The sequence below is a fragment of the Syngnathus typhle genome, linkage group LG9 (genome assembly GCF_033458585.1).
Source record: "Syngnathus typhle isolate RoL2023-S1 ecotype Sweden linkage group LG9, RoL_Styp_1.0, whole genome shotgun sequence".
NCBI classification, from domain to species: Eukaryota; Metazoa; Chordata; class Actinopteri; order Syngnathiformes; family Syngnathidae; genus Syngnathus; species Syngnathus typhle.
The window spans coordinates 1,864,016-1,884,741 of record NC_083746.1 but is presented as its reverse complement, the minus strand read 5'-3'; the positions used below and the strand labels follow the sequence as shown (position 1 = coordinate 1,884,741).

Genomic DNA, 20,726 nt, shown 5'->3' with positions numbered 1-20,726 from the left:
CAATTTTGTTTATATAAATGTGACACTTCAGTGGTGTAACATGCACTCACATTCTTCATAACATAATTAATGTACTGTAATATTCATACAGTCCAAATGCAATGACTTTTAAAAAAGCTGCTGAGGAATTCAGTTATACGAACAAAAAATCAACAAATAAAATTGGCCCAAATGCAACAGTATTAATGACGACTTGGAACCTTGCATGAAATTCACTTAATTCATACCGCGAAGGCCAAACTGTCCAGCTAAAGCCAGCCTGTACAGTCTCGGACTTTGCCAGAACTTGGATCAGGAAGAATAATTGCTTTCCAGATACTCAAACATTGGGTTAATACTGGAGTCCTTCCAGACAGTGACACCATGTGAATTCCTGCAGATGACATAACCTAATTGTAAAACCCCAAAGCTAACAATCTGCACAGTATCAGTGTCCTTCAGTGAGGGATTTTTTTTGCTTATCATGTAACATTGTACTGTCTAAAGTTATATAAGTCCAAACCCATCCATGCATCCATTCAGAGGTGCTTTACTTTGGTCAGATTTGATTAAATAACATGCACATGCACCCATACATATGCTACTGTTTTTTTAATTGACTTTGAGTATTTCTAATTTCTACCTAGCAACAATTTTCCCGCTTAAATTGTCATGTGACCAGAAATAAATCAATTAAACCTAGCTAGCAAGGTTGCTAATCATCAGCAAAGTCTTCGCCGTTAAGTTTTCCTGACAAATACGTTTGTGCTGAATCTACAACTTGAGAATTGATGGTGGGAGAACATTTTCATTTATAAGAAGCTTTTCGGGTATTAATTTGTTGAACTCGAAGGTTAATTATCGCTCCGTTTAACTAACTTTTCCCCTCAGCCTGAAAGCAAAAACGAGTCTCCGTGATAGGCATTTTGCGTAAGTCACTATGGAAATGTTCCCCCCCATTGCGTGTGCGTGGGTTGTCGGTCTCTTGTTCGAACCTCCTCCCTCCTGCGTCCGGTTGCGACTCAGCCATGCCCAGTGAGATAAATCACTCCCACTCTCCGCTAACCTGCACACTGGGGCCGCGCACCGCAGAGGGGCAGACCGTGCTCGCCGAATTCTGCTGTACCGGGAGTCCACTTTCTTCTCCGTCTCTGGTGACTTTTCAGGACAACATTTGTAAAGCATGTCCGGTAGAAGCATACCCGCCAGGGTGCTGCTTGCATTGTGCATCGGGACCGCGGTGCACTGCATGCCCAAGGGGAACCACAAGAACCGAAGACAGGCGCAACAGCATCACGTCCCGTCGGTGTCCCAGGGTAAGTTTGGGCTTTTTTCCAGTCTGCTCACACATCAATTAAGTCATCCATGAAACGATTTCACAAGGAAGATGAACAACTGTGGTGTTAATGGGAGATGGAGATTGTGAACAAAGCCAACTGGAGCAAAAGTGGAAAAGCGATAGTGCAAAATGATTTGTTACTGGGCGTCCTTTTAAATTCAAGTTAACACATCTTGAGATACCTCCGCAGAATTTTATCTCACAATAAAATGACTTTTGTTATCCCAGTTACAAATGATTCATTACTGTCAGGGATCTTTTTGGGTAACAATCACAGACAGGATTGTCTTGTCTAGTTAAAAATGATTTTCACCTAATTAACGGTGTATTAGAAGTTTGTTTCCTCAGCACCAGGTATAGTGTTTAACATTGCGTATGGCTCGAGTGTATTTTCCACTCACATTGCGGACAGATGGACTTTTCCCTTTTTTTTTTTCTCCAACGTCCGCTTATTGCTTCCAGCTTGTAGCAGCATTGTTTTACCAGCTTTCTTCTCGTGCCCCTTCCAGATGGCTGCATAGAGAACGGTCATTTCTACAACATTAACGACCAGTGGGAGCGGCAGTACTTGGGCAGCACTCTGGTGTGCACTTGCAACGGAGTCGCCGGAATTAAGTGTGTAAGCAAGCCCGAAGGTGAGTTAGCATGTGTGTGCCTGCTGTGTTATTTTATCAGCAAGTCTTGTCTTTATTTATCTCGCTGTTTGAGACAAAACAAACACACCTTCTCCTCTTGTGTCCCCCCCCCCCCCCCCCTTCAGTTGAAGAAAGATGTCATGATAAGATCAACCAGCAGTACTACACTGTGGGAGAAACCTATGAGAGACCCAAGGATGGCATGATTTGGGATTGTACCTGCATCGGATCTGGCAGGGGCAAAATCAGCTGCACCATTGCCAGTGAGTTGGGAAACTTCCACAGGAAGTGCCGCCATTAATTATTCACGCCACCATGTTCCGGCTCAGCGGTTTTTAACAACTTGACCGATTTTTTTAATTATTGGAGACCTCACGCAGGATGAAAAAAAATCACGTGTTTTACTATCATTTTTTATAGTGCGCGGTGTAGTTACGCTGACGTGCAGCTGCTTCCACTTAGCCGTGCGGTTAAAAAATGGCACAAATGTCGAGTCTTTCTTTTTTTTGGTGCAAGTGACACACATCCCCCCCCCCCCTGTCTGACTAGATCGTTGTCATGAGGACGGCGCTTCATATAAAATCGGAGACACCTGGAGGAGACCTCACGAGACAGGAGGCTACATGCTGGAGTGCGTCTGTCTGGGGAACGGCAAAGGAGAATGGACCTGCAAGCCTGTTGGTGAGTCATACACACACACACACACAAACACACACTGGCTGACTAACATGGAGAATGATCCGTTTCTGATCACTCTGCCGTGTTCTGTCGTAAACAATAATATTGTTATTTTATGATGCCCACTAAGTGTGTGTATCATGCAGCTGAGCGTTGCTATGACAACACGGCGGGGACATCCTATGTTGTTGGGGAAACGTGGGAGAAGCCCTACCAGGGATGGATGGTTGTGGACTGCACCTGCCTGGGAGAAGGAAGTGGCCGCATAACATGCACCTCCAGAAGTAAGAGACGCTCGACTCGCACATAAAGAATGGCAACACTTCATTTTTCAGTATTAACTTTCGATGTGTTGCGTGTGACATTCCGAGAACTCTTTCCTAGTAAATGGGAACGTTCCCGTTTTGACTCTGTGCCATCAAACTGGTCTTTGTCTTTTGCCGTTTTGTTTCGCAAGAGTGTACACAGGCGCTTTTGTAGTGTCATGTTACATTTGCCACTTTCATTAGGAACAAGCTGCGAAGGCCCGAATGGGCGTCACACGAGCTGAAAAATGTCATTACTGCTGGTTCTTTTAGAGCTCGTCACATGTATCTAATCACATGCTGTCTTTCAAATGGCGAAAAACCTTTTTCCCTGGGCGTTGACACTCACCGGATTGAATATTTTGTAGATTTTTGTATAAATGACATCATTACATGAATGAAATATTTCAAAAATGACAAACAGGCCTCCATCCTGCGACCAATCTAAGGGAAAGCCAAGTTTAACAATGAACAACGATTATGATGAAATATTTGCATTTTTCTTTCTAGATCGTTGTAACGACCAAGAGACTCTGAGCTCGTACCGGATTGGCGACACGTGGACAAAGACGGACGCCAGGGGCAACCTTCTCCAATGTCTGTGCACCGGGAACGGCCGTGGCGAATGGAAGTGCGAGAGACATGCCTCACTTCACACGACTGGCTTGGGTGAGAACTGACGATATCCTTATGCTTTTCTTTTTTTTTTTGCGCCCCACTCCTGCTCACCGTGCCGAGAGAATAATGTTTAACAGAGACAGACGTGTCGAAGCAGCCAAGTGTTGACGTGAGAAAGATATGTAACTCACCATCATGACCTCATGAGGAACACAGACGTGAAAAAAAATTGAAGACAGGAGAGCAGCACTCAGCAGAGAAAAATGTGCTTCAAGATGTTGAAGGAAATGCTCTCTCCCCAAAATCTAAGTTAATAAAGGACAGTCACATGGTTTCTTGCCCCCTGACCTAATTCCCACGTTCTATTTCAGGCACCGGCTCTCGCGTGATCACGAATATCCAGCCGGCCGTCTACCAGCCCGCTCCCGAGCTTCCGCAAGAGGGACCCTGTCGCACTGACTCCGGACTCTCCTATTTTGTCGGTCAGCGCTGGCTGAGGAGTCAAGGAACCAAACAGATGATGTGTACCTGTTTGGCCAATGGCGTCAGCTGTGAACAGTGGGGTACGTTTTGCCGTCTCACTCTCCTTTATAAGCGGGAGTCCTTCCAAAGTGAAATCCAAAATGTTCACAAGGTCACTTCACGGGGTCTCAAACATTGTCACACGCTTGTGTTTTCATCCAGATGGCCCGGCTCCGGTGTACGGGGGCAACTCGGGAGGTCAGCCTTGTGTGTTCCCCTTTGTCTACAAGGGCAAGACCTACCACGCTTGCACCTCAGATGGACGCGCTGATGGCCAGCTGTGGTGTTCCATTTCGTCTGACTTTGAGACGGAGCAAAAGTATTCTTTCTGCACGGAAAAGAACGGTGAGCCAACATCTGCAGCGATTTGAAGCCACCGAGGAGCCGGAGACAAACGTTGCCGTCTCCCTTCCTAGTCATCGTGGCGACGAGGGGCGGCAATTCAAACGGCGCTCTGTGCCAATTCCCCTACCTGTACAACGGACGGAACTACACCGACTGCACGGCAGACGGACGCAGAGACGGCATGAAGTGGTGCGGCACCACGACAAACTATGACGGCGAGCAGCGCTTTGGATTCTGCCCCATGGCTGGTAAGCGGGAGTGTCGAGTGGATGAGAAACAAACGCAGCTGCTCGGGTTGGAATGGTTTCATCGCCGCAATCAAAGACGCGTTGAAATGCGCCTCCATCGTAAATCCAAATGCTTTGCGAAGTCTGCAAGCCAGATATCAGCGGATCTAATTCCAATCAGGCCCTCAGACGGTAAACACTGTCTGAAAAAGGTGACGGCTAACTCAATTAGCATGTAAGCGCGTAACAGCGTGGCGGTAAAAGGACTTGACTGAATCTGGTTTTCGGCTTTGACGCCTTGCCCGAGGCAAATTGAAGTCATTTGGCGCGTAAGGGAAGTGTTGTTGAATTGGTGTCAGTTCGAGCTCGGCAGGCAACAAAAGGCGCTGAAGGCAATCAAACACCAGGGGGGTTACTGACGTCTGAAGTACCGATGATGCAAGCCACGCGAAAAACGAAAGTTCCCAACCACGAGTTCCCTCGACTCGGACGTAGCGTCTCGAAGAAACTATATCCAAGGCGAGCGAATCCCAAACAAATCTTTTTGAGCGATATCATCCTAGCCTAGATCAAAAGCTCCCTGAACTTCAAAGTTGGCAGATGGGAGATAAAATAGTTTGGCAGCGGGGCCGTAAAGATGCTGGAAACATCTGCAACGTTGTGGATAACTTTTGTAATCTTCTCGTTTTAAAAAGACCGGTGTACCCGCATCTCAAGTGGATAATACGATAACTCCATTTAGTGTTTTATTTTCCTGTGAAGCTTTCCTCTAAATCTCGGGGCCCAAGTTTGGCCAACACCCCGTTGTTAAGAAAACAGCCTGTCAAGGCTGTTAAGAGGGGGGGGTGAGTGGTTGCCTCTGCGCACCAGGGGGGCCTTTGATTCCCACTTTAATGACTTAACAAAGACTGTCAAAATAAACATTGTAATTGAGATGTTAATGGGGAATGCTAAAAAGAGTCTCAACACCTCCTCCTCTTTTTTTTTTTGCCGTGTTGTAAAGGTTAACGTGGTGTCAGCCATGTGTTCTTTTGGAAACACTTTGTCGCCATCAGGAACAATTTGCATCAAGTACTCGCCCATATTTACTCAATACACGGAAAAACGGGATCATCCGAATCTTTTCCTATATTTAAAAATAGCCTTCCATTTTTAGCTCACGGGAAAGGTGTAGCTTGGCGTGCCTTGCGCAATTGAATTTCAAACCAAAGTGGCTTCCTGGAGAAGCATTGGAAAGAAAAACAAACCAAACCTCTCCCCATCAATCATTTTTCGTTTTAAAGACTCACATCAACGCCCCCTTTTCGGAGGCCAGGTGGTCTGGACTGACATGGTGCAGGTCTATCTCACGTCGGCATTCCAACACAGCAGATGGACGACTATCAACGTATCTCCACCCGCTGACGCGATGCTGCAGCCTCGGTTGTTTAGACTGAAGCAAACAATTCTGGCGCGATGCCTTCCACGCTATGATTTTTAGATAGCACGCCAGCATCTTGCACTTAAGGCGCTTCAAGCACGATGGCAGCGTTGCGGGGTTTCGCAGCCGTTTTAAATGAACAAATGATTTTCCTACCTGGTGACCTTGAAAAATAGTCCAATCGTGGAAATAGCGTTAAACTTGTAAGACAGCTTGATCATATTCAGACATCGCTATTAAGAAGTGTGTCGTCGCCAACGTACTCTTTAACTATCTCCCTTTAATGTGGACCACATGGAACACACAACATCCTTCCCAAACAGGCACATGTTTCCGCTTTTTGGTCATTACAACGCAGATGTTTTCTGGCCCTTAGCCGGCTAATCAGCATTCCGATTTTTCACTCGTGTCTTCCAGCCCATGAAGAAGTTTGTACCTCCAGCGAGGGGGTCATGTACCGCGTGGGGGACCAGTGGGACAAACGCCACGATGTGTTGGATCACATGATGCGCTGTACCTGTGTGGGCAACGGCCGAGGGGAATGGAGCTGCGTTGCCTACTCCCAGCTTAAAGGTATGCGCTGTGCGGGCCCGACCACTAAATTGGACCTTCTCTGCGTGTTGTCACACTGGAGAGCAATATTGATCACGCATGAGTGACAAGTTGAAAGGTCGCGAGTGACGTTTAATGAGCTGCATGTCAGAAGGTCAAAGCTGAGTACTCACACCTGTGCTTTACGGGTTTCCAGTTGCACCTGCACCGCACACACACCAGATGTTCACCGGCCGTGAAAGACATTTCATTTGGTCGTTGCTCATGTCCTTGCATGTCTTTTTTGACAGCAGCCCTTTGTTTTTGGTTTTTCAGACCAGTGTATTGTGGATACTCTGACCTATGAAGTGAACCAGACCTTCACCAAGCAACATGAAGAAGGCTACACGATGAACTGCACCTGTTTTGGACAGGGGCGAGGCCGCTGGAAGTGCGACGCTATTGGTGGGTTGAAGTTGTCTTGCAAAAGTTTCAGCAATGCAAAATGGAGCAGAGCAAATATGGAGGTCATCCATGTATACAAAGAAGAAGGATATCCTGTGAATAGAAAATGTCGTAAAATTCAGAATAACTGCAAGTGTGTCGAACTTTACAGTTACATAAGATAAATAAATGAATAACGAGAAGCTGTTTTTCAATGTGCCTGCCCACAGACCAGTGCCAGGAGCCAGAAACACGAGCCTTCTACCAGATTGGCGAGTCTTGGGACAAAGTCATCCATGGAATCATGTACAAGTGCTATTGCTATGGTAACGGCATTGGAGAACTCAGCTGCGAGCCCCAGCAGTCCCATCCTGGTAAGACGCTCGCATGACAAACTTCTCATTCTCGACCGACTCTATCCGAGTGATGCTAGTTTCAAAACAAATCACTTTGGTTACTATCTTTTTAAAGGTAAGGTTACTCTCTTTTTAAAGGTATTCTTTCTAGAATGCAAACATTGAAAGTGTCATAAATCACGTCTGAAAGTCTTGACTTTGATGTGTGACAGAATGAGATTGGTGGAGTGTGAGTTACTCCCCTGCAACCCCCAAACTCCCCCCCGACCCCCCTAAACACACGCACAGGCACATTCGGAGCCTTTGTTCCGGCCAGCATGTGGCACTTCCCCTTCGCCTTTAACACAGCTGTACAAAACGCTAGCGTGCAAGCGTGTCACGCACACAACCCAATTTACATCTTTACATTTACTGATTTATAATTGCAGCAAACATGTCAGAGAGTTTTAGATGTGGGTTAAGCACGTGCATCATTGCACACCGTTTGGCGTGAAGCTAAACCGCTCATTTATGAATGTTAGCCAAAATAAATCGGGTGAGTTCTACTTCATCGAGCGTTTACTCTTGGTTAAGCAGGTTGACGAGAGATTTGAAAGAAGAAAAAAAAATGCAGGGGACGTTTCAGCTGTAACTGGCCGTAATAGCAACCAGCTGTGGTTCGTGCAAGTGTGTGTGTGTGTGTGTGTGTGTGTGTGTGCCATACAACGGTGAGATTTTAAAAGTGAGAGTGAAGTCTGGGCTCCAAGTCAGGGCACAACCATAAAAGGTAAAAAAACGAAAGCCCGGTGGGAATGCTCACTGAGCTTCGTTATGATAAGATCCTTTAAAAGCCTTTTTTGCTTTAATTGCTAAAAACTCTCACTTATTTTTATTCGTAAAATAAAGCTTCACGTATTTGAAAAATATACAGAACATAGCGTCACGCTTATATGCCCTGTATACATACGTGACATTAGCATCGATGATGTGTGCCACACGGGATTCGGCGGAATCCGCCCTCCGCAACGCTCTTTAATGGCTCCCAGATTGTTTTTGAGGTCTGCGTATCTGCGAGCACGTCTGGTTAACCGAGCCACTTGCCGGGAAACCTTGATTACAGTTCTGCTGTTTGGAAAAGTGGTCAGCGGCCTCAGTTCTTTACAGAAGCTATCAACAAAGCTTACGTGGGGTCTGCTCTACACTCAGCTTTTTTTTTTTTTTTTTGTTTCCCGAACAGGAAACATGTTAGGTTTCATCAATAATACACTTTTTATCGACTTACTTTTTCTACTACCGGAATGTACAGTTTTGTTAGTGATAACCTAATAAACTTTTCAGCGGGAACTCCAGTCAGCCGACAAAAAAAAAACGACATTCGAGTACTTGAGGCCATCGGGGAATTTGTTTGCACAGATGTGGGGCAGATGCTGAATGGTTTTCGACAGAACGCCTCAGCGGTTCGAAATGGTTTCGTATTAGCGCACTTGGACGTACCTACGATGGGTGTGGCTTTTTAACACCCGGGAGATGAAATTATCACTTGCATTTTGACGAGCCCATTTTCTATTGTGCTTGTCCTCGAGTGTCGACAGGCTGGGAACACTCTGGACCGGTCGCCACACAATCACAGGAATTGTGAACTGAAAATGTTTTCCTGGCCATATGGTCTTTAAATTGAATGAGACAGATTGAGACAATAGTCCAAATGTGAGATCAGCAGATTGGTTTTTTTTTGTCTATTCTCTGGTCATTGAGTAGCTGGTAGAGAGATAGTTGAGTTTTCTCCCAAATGCCTGCTGAGGTCCAGGCCGGAATCTAACAGTCCCATGCGATTTCTTTTTTTTTTTTCCTGGAAGAATCCTTCCCGCATAACTTTTTGCGGGGGAGATTAGTGAGCTCTTGTTTATTTATATTTGATCGTCTGCTATCGAAGTTGGACCATCGCGACCTTTGAACTCCTGTCACGTTATCACATTTTGACAGGCCAGTTGTCTTTACGTTTGCGTCGGTGCCCTCTTTCCTAGGCGGTCAGCGTCCTGTGCAGGTGATCATAACCGAATCGGCCAACCAACCCAACTCGCATCCCATTCAATGGAACGCCCCACCCTCCGCTCACATCAGCCAATACATCCTCAAATGGAGAGTGGTGAGTCTGCCGTTTTGATCGGATCTTTGTTGTCGCGGTGCTTATGCAATCATTGAGAGCACAACATTGTTTTCCTTTCGGAAGAAAAATAGCCACAACGCGTGGAAGGAGGTGATGATCCCCGGTCATCTTCACTCCTACACCATCTCCGGACTTAAACCGGGCATCACCTACGAAGGTCAGCTGATCAGCGTGCTGCGCTTCGGACAGCAGGAGATCACACGCTTTGACTTCACCACACATTATGGATCATGTGAGTCGAGAGCGTCCGCGTCCGCGTCCGCTGCGTGAAATCATGAAAGCCAAAACGATTTCAAAATATGGAAATGTTTTTTTTTTGTGTGCTCTTTTCTTTTTCAGTGGCGACAACACAAGGCGAGACCACCCCACCGCCACCCGTGGTGGACACCTCCGAGTCGGTGACAGAAATCACTTCCAGTAGCTTCGTCATCTCTTGGGTGTCGGCCTCCGACACGGTGTCCGGGTTTCGAATCGAGTACGAACTCAGCGAACAGGGACAGAGCACGGGGGAGCCGGTGGTTCTCGGTAAACGCGGCAACTCTCGTTTCATATACAAATATTTTATTTACCAAATATTTAACGTGTTTGTGTACGTTCTGGTCAGACCTGCCCCGCACAACTACATCGGTGAACATCAACGACCTGCTACCAGGGAGGAAGTACTCGGTTAACGTCTACGAGGTGACAGATGGCGGCGACAACCTCATTCTTTCCACTTCACAAACCACCGGTGAGTACATACAGAATTTCTTTGAAGACACCTCAAAGCCAAGGAAAAATCGAACACGACATTTTTTCCACGTCGCAGCTCCCGACGCCCCCGCTGAGCACGAAGTGGAGGATATTGGAGAAACCTCGATTGTGATCAGCTGGGATAAACCGCTAGCTCCCATCACCGGTACGACAACTGGCACGATGGTCACGCCCATGAGCAAGCCTTCAACACTTTTGTTTTTGCTCACAGGCTATCGAGTCGTCTACACGCCATCGGTGGAAGGCGAAAGCACCGAGCTGACTCTTCCTGACACGGCAACGTCTGTGACTCTGAGTGATCTGCGGCCGGGCAAATTGTACAACATTAGCATTTACGCCGTGGAGGACAGCTTGGAGAGCGAGCCCATTTTTGTGCAGGTCAACACTGCCGGAGATCTTCTGCCAGGTGTGCAATCACTAAAAAGTCATTAAAAGTCTTAGAATGATTATTTTCCTTGTCAGCGTATCATCATCATGAATTTGACGCTGTTATTTTAGTGTCATAATATTTCGATATTCACGCTAATATTTATTTTCACTTTAGAGATACTTGAGCTTCTCCTTACTTCAAATCATCCATCACGCCATTGAATCTCATGACCTATTTATGTCTGAGTTTGGAAACCTCCTAGCCACCTTTATAATTTATATTTCCTTGACGTAATAGAGTAAATTAAAAATTGAAATTGAAGCAGCTGGTGCGCTTTTGTTCCGATCGACTGCAAAGTACGTAACATTTTCCACTCCGCTGCCAAGCCCAACATGTGGTGGAGCAGATGCTCCAAATGCGAATGTGTGAATGTGTTTGCATAACCTGTGTGATGGAATAAAGATGCGGGACCGGGTTGAGAGAGCACTGCTGTTTTTGGAATCCCAATCTGTTATCACAGATGCACAAATGGCAAGTGGACAAATTGTGTTTTTTTTTTAATTTGTCAACTGTCCGAAACCATTACCTGATTTGATTCAAACTCTTAACCTTTAACATAGTTTTTGGATTGGAAGGCTATCTGGTTCATTTTACAACCCAATTAATTTTTTTATTCTGTCTTGTTAAAGCCTAACACCGGTTGTCTTTCGTTTGTCCACAGAGGAAGTTGCCTCCCCGACAGACCTGCAGTTTTACGAGGTATCAGATAAGAAAATCCTTCTGACTTGGTCCGGGCCAGCCGGCGACGTCTCGGATTACCGGGTCACGGTGATCCCGGTGGACGCGTCTGGCTCTCCTCAGAGAGAGATGACGCTACCCGTCACCAATCACTCGTACATTGAGGTGACCCACCTCCAGCCTGGAACGCTTTACCGCTTTAACGTCTACACCATTCACAACGGAGAGGAGAGCATTCCGCTCATCGGGGAGCACACCACAAGTGAGGATGACACGTTTAGCAAAACGCGCGTGTCTGTGTCATCAAACAATTTACTAACAAATGCCCAAACGACTTTTACTCCGCAGAGCCCGACGCTCCAACAGATATCCACTTTTCCAACGTGACAGAGGACAGCGCAGTGATTCTGTGGTTCGCCCCACGAGCCAAAATTAGCGGATACCGTCTCTTCCTGATCGTCGAGGGGTCCAACCCGAAGCAACTTCGCCTGCCGGCTCGGCTCACCCAGTACACCCTCCTCAACCTGAAGCCGGATACAATGTACACGGTGACGCTCCACTCGGAGCAAGACAACACGCTGAGTGAAGGAGAGACAGCCGTCTTCAACACCAGTGAGTGCCAAGATGGCGACCAAATGTTCCCGTGACGCAATAGAAATGACCCAAACTTGCTTTTTGTGCTTGTAGACCCACCAATGGGCAACGCTCCCCACTTCAGCACTGACGTCACCGACACTTCTATTATCATCTCTTGGACTCCTGTGCCACACGTCAGCTACAAGGTTTGCTGGAACAAATTCAAATTGTAAATTCAAATGTTTTCCACGACGGAAGATTGAAGAGAGCAGCCATCCCCTTTGAACCGCAGACCTCTGGGAATGATCGGATTCAGTCCAAATATGTCACACGAGCGATGAGAATGCGCAGCACTTGGGAAAACTTTGGCCTCTGGCTGACCTTTGCCTCCTGTGTACTACCGCTTTTGCTGACCACGCGTTCATTTATCTCAGTTGACAGTGCGTCCCAGTCAGGGCGGAGAAGCCCCTCGAGACGTGACCTCAGATTCAGGAAGCATTTATGTATCCGGTCTGACTCCCGGCGTGGAATATACCTACAGCGTGCAACCAGTCATCCACGGCCAAGAACAAGGAACCCCCATCACGCGTCGTGTGGTCACACGTGAGTGGAAGCCGCTAAATATTAGGTTCCCTCTTCCGTCTTGGCTCGAAGGTTTATTTGACTTTTCTCTCCAGCTCTGTCACCTCCCACTGAGCTCCACCTGGACTCGAACTCGGGCAATGGCGATATTACAGTCCAGTGGAACGGAGCTAATACGCCAGGTACGCACATGAGAAACAAAACGCCCATGTAAAGAAATAAATTGTCAATGCGCTGCGTTTTTCTTCGCCCCAAGACATCACCGGCTATAGAGTGACGTGCGCTCCCACCAATGGGCAGCAAGGAAACAGCGTGGAGGAGTTTGTGCAGGCCGGAGAGAACTCTTGCACCCTCGAGAACCTCCGTCCAGGGGTGGAGTACAACATCAGCGTTTTTACCGTCAAGGATGACATGGAGAGCGCTCCCATATCAACAACCATCACTCCAGGTGAGCTCGGCATTGTGTTATCTTGTCATCCCCTCCTGCTGAGCAAAGCTTTTTTTTTTTACTCTCAAGTTGAAAGTGAATGTGTTTAGCATTTACCTTTCAACAAATAACACATGCTAGCTAGAATGCTATAGTCGTGTGGGTTATACAAAGAGCAATAACAAATATCTTCCATTCGTGTGATATGGGGGATCTACAGTATACCGTATCTCACTAGACTGGAAGTTGACTCACCTTTGCCTCTTTTCTTTCTCTCCGTCTTTTTACTCATCCACTTTCTGGCCAACCACTTCCCCCTTTTCTGCACTCTTTCTTCTGTTTGTCTGGTGTTGTTTTTGTGCTTTCTTGTTCTCTCCCGTGCTCCGTGGAACCGTCCTCTCACAGAGGTCCCGCAGTTAACCGACCTCAGCTTCGACGACGTTAGCGACACCACCATCAGCCTTCGCTGGTCTCCGCTCAACACCACAGCCGTCACTGGTTACAGAATCACGGTGATGGCGGCGGGCGAGAGCGTGCCCATCTTCCAAGATATGGTTATGCCAAGCGCCGGGCATTATACGGTTTACGGCTTGGAACCCGGTATCGACTATGACATTAGCGTGATCACCGTGACGGAGGACGGAGAGAGTGAGCCTACCGTGTTCACGCAGCAGACTTGTAAGCAAAAGCATTCCCAATACTTTTGATGGCTTGAGCGTGATGTCAATAGAGGATCTGCGTTTGCTCTGGTTTTTTTAGCTGTGCCGGCTCCCACTGATCTGGGCTTCGGCCAGGTTGGCCCAGACCTTCTGGAGGTCACATGGGTCGCGCCACGTGTCCCCAACAGGGCTGACATCAACAACTTCCTCATTAGGTTTGAACATTAAATGCATTGAGACTTTTTTTGAAAGACTAAAGTCAATTCGGAGATTCATTTCAAGTTTGCACGAATCGAAACATGGCTTGTCTTTCACAGTTTAGGCCTAACTGCAAATAATGTTTTGTCTCCAGGTACCATCCCATCGACAACGACGATGACCTCACGGAAACCAGTGTGGACGGCACCATGAACAATGTTGTGCTGAGAAGTGAGTTGGAACAAAAGCAAGGATTATACAACATCTTGGAAAGGTTTTTTTATTTTCCAACATTGTTTTCCCCCCGTGAACAGATTTGCTGCCAAACACAGAGTATCTGGTGAGCGTGGTGTGCGTTTACGAGCAGAGAGAGAGCTCGCCCCTTGTCGGCACACACAAAACGAGTGAGTTGATGTGACGCGCATTTCCTTGTCGTTGAAGTCTCGATAGAATTTGAGTTTGACAGTACCTCGTCTCTCCCAACCTTCCTCAGCTCTGGATTCACCGGTCGCTCTCCGTTTCTCTGAGATCTTCACCACCTCCTTCACCATTCACTGGCTGGCTCCCCAGAGCAAAATCACGGGCTACCGCATTCGTTACCAGATGAGCAGCGGCGGAAGAACCAAGGACGAGAGGCTCCCCCCTTCCAGGAACCACTTCACCCTGACAGGATTGGCCCCGGATACCGATTACCTGGTGAACGTCTACGCCGTTAGCGGGACACAGGAGAGCCTGCCGCTGAGCGGCAATCAGAAGACGAGTATGTCATCCCGTCTTTCTCGTCATCGTCTTGGAATGTTGTCCTTCTAAGCGTGCGCTTTTATGCTTTGCCTCCAGTTTCTGATGCTCCTACAGACCTGGAAGTTCTCGACTCCACCCCCACCAGCATCACCATCCGATGGGATTCGCCTCCCGTCACTGTGCGCTACTACAGGATCACGCATGGCGAGTCAGGTAGAGCAATTTCCTCCGAAAGATGATCTTGGCGAAACCTGGATTTATCTACTGTTTGCCCGTCAATATGTGTGTTAGTTCTTTTCATCAGCGTTTCTCTGGCTCTCTTATTCAGGAGGCCACAGCAATCCTAAGGAGTTCACCGTGCCTGGCTCTCAGTCCACCACCACAATCTCCAACCTGCAGCCCGGTACCGACTACACCATCACCGTCTACGCTGTAACCGGCAGAGGAGACAGCCCGGCATCCAGCACTCCCATCTACGTCACGCACAGAACCGGTACGCCAGCACGCACACACGACCAAAAAAAAAGACGCACACTTCTACCTTTCTTCATCTGTCTTTCCTCTTGTGTCATTTCAGGGGTGGACTCTCCTTCCGACATGGAGGTGATGGACGTCAACGACAACAGCGTCACGGTGAGGTGGAGCCCCGCTCAAGGTCCAATCAAGGGGTACCGGGTGACCGGGGTCCCCAGAAATGGACAGGGCTCGTCTTTCACTGAAGTGGTGGCTCCAGGTAATAGCACTTTTTTTTTTGGGTGAACTTAGCCTCACTCTAAAGTCTTTTCTTTGTTCATCCAGACCAGACAGAGATGACTTTCTCCGGCCTGATGCCAACGGCGGAGTACACTTTTAGCGTTTATGCTCTGGGACAAGATGGGGAGAGTTCTCCACTGGTTGTGAACGCGCTAACAAGTAAGTCTTCTGTTTGTTGCACCATTTTCCTGCAATTGGGCACTTAATATCAACACGTTCCCTCATTTTTAGATGTAGACCGTCCCAAGGACCTGACCTTCTCGGACATCGACTCCACTTCTTTGCGGATCACCTGGGACAGTCCCGACGGAATCGTTACGGCTTACCGGGTCTTGTACTCCAGTTCTGAGGAGGGCGAACGAGAGCTGCGGCCTTCCCCTCGAGGAGACGCCGAGTCGGCCGTTATCTACGGCCTGCAGCCGGGCACCGAGTACACGGTGAAGGTCATCGCCCTGCACGACGACACGGCCAGCACAGCACTGGTTGGAACTCAAGCTACAGGTGGGACATTTTCATGAATTGCCCTCGTTTTGGGTTATTAATCTGCTGTTACTTGTTGACCCACATTAGAATGAAATTGAAAAGTCCTTGGATGGCTCTCCATGACACTGTTTTACCCCTCTTTTCTTCACAGGGATCTCCCCCCCCACCAACCTCCAGTTCTCGCAGGTCGGCCCCACGTCCTTCACCATGCACTGGGCTGTGCCGGGTCAAGAAAACAGAATAACTGGCCAAACGGGCCTCACGGGCTACCGTGTTGTTGTGAACCCTAAAAAGAAGAGCGGACCCACCAAGGAGATGAATCTGGCCCCGGACACAACAATGGCCCGCGTCACCGGACTCATGGTGAATGTCTCCAATATCAACATTCTTACATACATGTAAAAATAGAGTTGTATTGACCTTGCTATAAATGACTATTTTTCTTCTAGGTCGCAACTACTTATGATGTTCACGTGTACGCTTTGAAAAACTCCTTGACCAGTCGACCGGTCCAAGGAGAGGTTACCACACTGGAGAGTGAGTTTTCTTCAAATATTATTTCAAGACTTTTTTTTTAAATGAGTTTTGTTATGTCAATTCAAAGCATTCTTGTGTTTATCCAAAGCTGAAAAACGTCTCTGCGTTTCTCCGACCTTATTTTTCCAAGATATCAGTCCCCCTCGTCGGGTGCGCCTCAGTGACGTCAACGACTCCTCCATTACGCTGACTTGGCGCTCCAAGGCGGATGTCATCTCGGGTTTCCTGGTCGAGGCCACGCCCACTTCCTCTACGAGCTTCGTTCCCATTCAGAGGACCATCGGCGGTGACTCGCGCTCGTATACGATCACGGGTACGCCGTTGTTGCACGTTAGATATGAACACACAAGTCTTCATCTATGATTTGTTTTGAAAAAAACAAAACAAATTAACGTGACTTTGCCTTTCAATTCACTGCAGGACTCGAGCCTGGTACCACTTATAAGATCAACATCTATACACTGAAAGGAAACGGCCGCAGCGTACCTTTTACCCTCACTGCCTCCACAAGTAAGCTTCAGTCAAGAAGCTCCAACCAAAATAAGATTGGAGCAAGTTGAAAACTCTTTCTCTTGTCTTCATCGTGATCTTCTTCAGCCAAACCGGTGGTCAGCCCTCCCGCCAATATCCAGTTTACTTCGCTGACCCCCAGCAGCATTTCCTTCTCATGGGAGCGTTCTCGCAGCCCGGGCGTGACCGGCTATTACGTAACCTACGAGCAGCCCGGGGCTGTGCCTCAAGAAGTCGTTCCCAGACCCCACTCCAGCCAGAACTACGCCATTATCACCGGTGAGCCACTCCATTTCAATTCACGCCCACAAACAAATGGAAAGATCATAAAATGGAAGAGACTTTTGATGTGAAATGTCTGCGCGCAGGTCTGAAACCAGGAACAGAATATGTCATTAAGATTGTTGCCCTGCAAAATACTTTGAGAAGCATACCGCTCATGGGCAAAGCCAGAACCCGTAAGTACACTCTGCTTACGCAAATAATTCAGTCGAATGGCTGAAGCCTCAGTTCCAAATGACTTTGTTGTTTTTTATATCCATATTAAAACCATATAATGGCTGTACAATGACAAAACGTGTTACTGTTCACTGCAGTTCACACAACTATGAACTGTTGGATTTCCCGTTGTTTGCCTCGCCTGCCATAAAACAGAGTTGGATGCAACATACTGCGCATTTTTGACTCGGCTTTTTATTGTGCTCAAGCAGAGCCAGCTCCAAGTCGTCCTCTACTGGTCCCCGAGCTGCCTCAACTTCCTGTTTCTCACCGACCCACCACTGACATCTTGGACGTTCCGGAGTCCTTCAATGACAAAATGTAAGCTTGTGTAGAACCACATAGGAACATTGTGTCAAAAAGAAATTTATTAGTCACTTAGCTCTCCCAAACCGATCTTTTTTTTTTTTTAACGCACTTAGCTTTGACTCCAACCATGTCCACTTGGCTGGTACGAGCGGCCAGAGCCGTCCAGGTCAGCAGGGTCAGCACATCTACACCGAGTATCAGAGCCTCGGTCCTAACAATGGACTTCACGTCCCCCACGGTGGACCCAAAGAAGGCCAGAGACCCATTCTCCAGGAACCTCTCGTCTACATTCCCGTGGCGGGCCCCGACGGCAACAGAGTGCCCCTGGTTAAGGTGTGTTACTTTCAACGCTTCTATCCGCGACCTGTGAACTCATTTGGTGTGTTGGATGCGTCGGGGCAGGTGAGCGAAACGCCTCTGCCGGGCCTTGCCTTCGGTTTCCCCGACAACGAGACGGAGTTGCCCCAAGAAGCGCAGACCGTCACGACCATCTCTTGGCAGCCCATCCCGCACACCTCCGAGTATGAGGTGTCATGTAACCCCATCACGCACATGGAGGAAAGAGGTTTTCAGGTAACAAAACTTCAGGGTGGCAACATTTTAGATAAAAGCGGAGATGCCAATGGTCTGATTGCGTTTCTTTCCCCTTCAGATGCGTCTTCCTGGCACTTCTAACAGCGCCACTCTGATTGGACTCACATCCGGAGCCTCTTACAATGTGGTTGTGGAGGCCATGAGGGGCGGGGCTAAGGAAAAAGTTCTGGAGGAAGTTGTAACCGTTGGCAATGCAGGTATGTACCGAAATATGTCGCGATCGCACAGAAGAGCACAATGCCATCAGTGTAGGAATATCACATTTTGTGTTCTTCCTCTTAGTTCCAGGAGACATGCCCATTTCCACCAACCGCGACGTGTGCTATGACACGTTCACGCACACGTACCACGAGGTGGGCTCAGAATGGGAGCGCATGTCCGAGACGGGCTTCAAGCTGTGGTGCCACTGTTTGGGTCTGGGCAGCGGCCATTTTAGGTGTGATTCATCCAGTGAGTGGCTTATTAACCAACATCCCAGCGTGCTTTGCTAACAGGCAGCACTCCATGGAATGAAAAAAAAAACATTCTATGTGATTTAACCAATGAGGAATTTATGAAAAGGACAGCAGTCATTGAAAATATGATTTTTTTTTTACGGAAGCAACATCACAAACTGTTCCTCCGACGTATTATAAATTCCTGAAAAGCTATGTTTTAAACGAAGCCATAAAATTGTACAATTCTATGAGCCGTGCTTTTGCGCTCTCAGCATGGGCAGTATGGACAAAATAATTCATAGATGGGATAACTTTATGAGCATTATGATAATTCAAGCAGTGGTGAATTCTGAAAAAGTCATTTCGCACAGTTCTGTTTGTCTGCCCATGTTGATGTGTCTGCTCTGCGTGTAAAAATAATTATTTTTATGAAACAGTGGAGGGAAAATTCATACCTGTACTTTTCATCTCCCCAAATATTTTAACACACGCCTTAATCTTTAAACCCTCTCGCTCCATCCCTCCCGTAACCTCGTTTTCCTTCAGAGTGGTGCCACGACGGCGGCAACAACTACCGAATCGGCGAGAAGTGGGATCGCCACGCCGACAACGGTCACATGATGAGCTGCACCTGCCTGGGCAACGGCAAAGGAGAATTCAAATGTGAACCGCGTAAGTATGGACGCACACAGGCCTTAGGTTGGAAGATGAACTCGAGCTTTGCGTCGATTTACAATCTGTACTTTCCCCACCAGACGACTCCACGTGTTACGATGACGGCAAAATGTACCATGTTGGAAACCAGTGGCAGAAAGAATACCTGGGAGCCATTTGCACCTGCACCTGCTACGGCGGACAACAGGTACGTTGTCGTTAAATGAAAAGCGTATTCTTAGCTCCGTGTGAAAACTGAAGCTCCAGCTTGTTTCATGTCCACAATCTCAGGGCTGGCGTTGCGAAAACTGCCGAAGGCCAGGCGGGCAGACCCACGTGGAGACTGACCTGCTCCACCCTGTCCATCCCGATGTCTTTGATCGCTACAGAGAAAATGCTCAACGCAAACTGGTCAGTATTTGATCAAAACAGGCTTCCGCTAGCTAACGTAGAAAAGCCAACCTGTTCTTTTCTCGTTCCAGAACATCCATTGTCCAATTGAATGTTTGAGTCCCGAACTGCTCGCTGATGCCCAAAGCCCCTCAAAGTAGAGAATCGGAAAACGAACGAAATGTGAGACCGCTTCAAGAAGGACATCTCCTCTTGTCACGAAAGCAAGACCTTTCTACCACATGTGTGCCTTCACCACATTAGTGCCTTAAGATGACTTCCCAGTAAACTGCATCTTTGCCTTCCAGACAACATTTTGCTGCAGGTTCTTCCGTCCAAGCAGACATTTTTGTATTGGAATCCTGCCAACACGCAGACAAATTTAGAATGCATTCAAACGTGCTGTACATAGACACACACAAACACACAACACAGTACTGTGGCATCAGGTCTTTTCCTACTATATTTGCGTTCATGTCTTAATGTCACAATAACGTTCCAAGAAGTCGCACCGGCCATGTCACAATATCATTATGTTCACTTTGTCTCTGAGTGTATTGCAAAACGCTTATTTTGCAACGAGGCTGATCTAACTGTGATAACTATTCAAGAATGCCAACAACAAAGCAAAAGATGAGCACCGCTACTTGTGAGATGCTATTAAAAGCCACCCAGCAACATCTTGCTCGTCTGCAGCACACTTCATTTTCCTCCCTTCATAAAAAAGCCAAAGTTGGCTGACAAAAAGGTAAATGTTTAACCGCTCCTTTGAAAATGTCACCATTGTTTCGAGGTGAGGTGTATTGTATTTTCTGAATGGTTTGCTTTTCTTGTCTATTTTGTTTCTTTTATTTATCCCTTTTTTTATTCAAGCATTTTGTTCAATGCTATTTCAGGGTTGTACACTTTTTTAAAAATGGTTGGTGCCGAACTGAACTACTGTGGACCTTTTTAATAAACTGACAAATACAA

General features: G+C 47.3%; 2 protein-coding genes across 3 annotated transcripts in view; one reads left to right on the top strand and one right to left on the bottom strand.

The window, feature by feature from the left end:
• The window catches only part of hao2 (hydroxyacid oxidase 2 (long chain)), a 15,183-nt gene extending 11,252 nt beyond the window's left edge, over positions 1-3,931 (bottom strand). Inside the window, exon 1 of the mRNA XM_061287567.1 lies at positions 3,746-3,931. The gene's annotated coding sequence lies outside the window, so the exon portion shown is untranslated. The remainder of the gene's footprint in view (positions 1-3,745) is intronic.
• fn1a (fibronectin 1a) lies at positions 1,026-20,726 on the top strand. 2 transcript variants are annotated; one of them, XM_061287558.1, is made up of 49 exons: positions 1,026-1,295; positions 1,828-1,953; positions 2,079-2,216; positions 2,503-2,634; positions 2,778-2,915; positions 3,447-3,605; positions 3,926-4,117; positions 4,239-4,421; positions 4,493-4,669; positions 6,486-6,641; positions 6,936-7,064; positions 7,274-7,417; positions 9,403-9,524; positions 9,609-9,777; positions 9,885-10,070; positions 10,150-10,275; positions 10,354-10,443; positions 10,510-10,704; positions 11,390-11,668; positions 11,755-12,018; positions 12,094-12,188; positions 12,417-12,585; positions 12,660-12,746; positions 12,821-13,012; positions 13,397-13,669; positions 13,751-13,865; positions 14,003-14,079; positions 14,163-14,252; positions 14,342-14,608; positions 14,686-14,802; positions 14,918-15,082; positions 15,167-15,322; positions 15,388-15,501; positions 15,574-15,843; positions 15,977-16,188; positions 16,275-16,362; positions 16,493-16,675; positions 16,783-16,872; positions 16,960-17,151; positions 17,241-17,330; positions 17,583-17,691; positions 17,793-18,012; positions 18,082-18,252; positions 18,332-18,470; positions 18,556-18,723; positions 19,257-19,382; positions 19,466-19,572; positions 19,656-19,775; positions 19,847-20,726. In XM_061287558.1, exons 1-49 carry the CDS (start codon positions 1,163-1,165, stop codon positions 19,913-19,915), a joined length of 7,509 nt encoding a protein of 2,502 aa, XP_061143542.1. In that variant the 5' UTR covers positions 1,026-1,162; the 3' UTR covers positions 19,916-20,726. The 2 variants fall into 2 exon arrangements, with proteins under 2 accessions (XP_061143542.1, XP_061143541.1); XM_061287557.1 differs by having other exon boundaries at positions 17,580-17,691.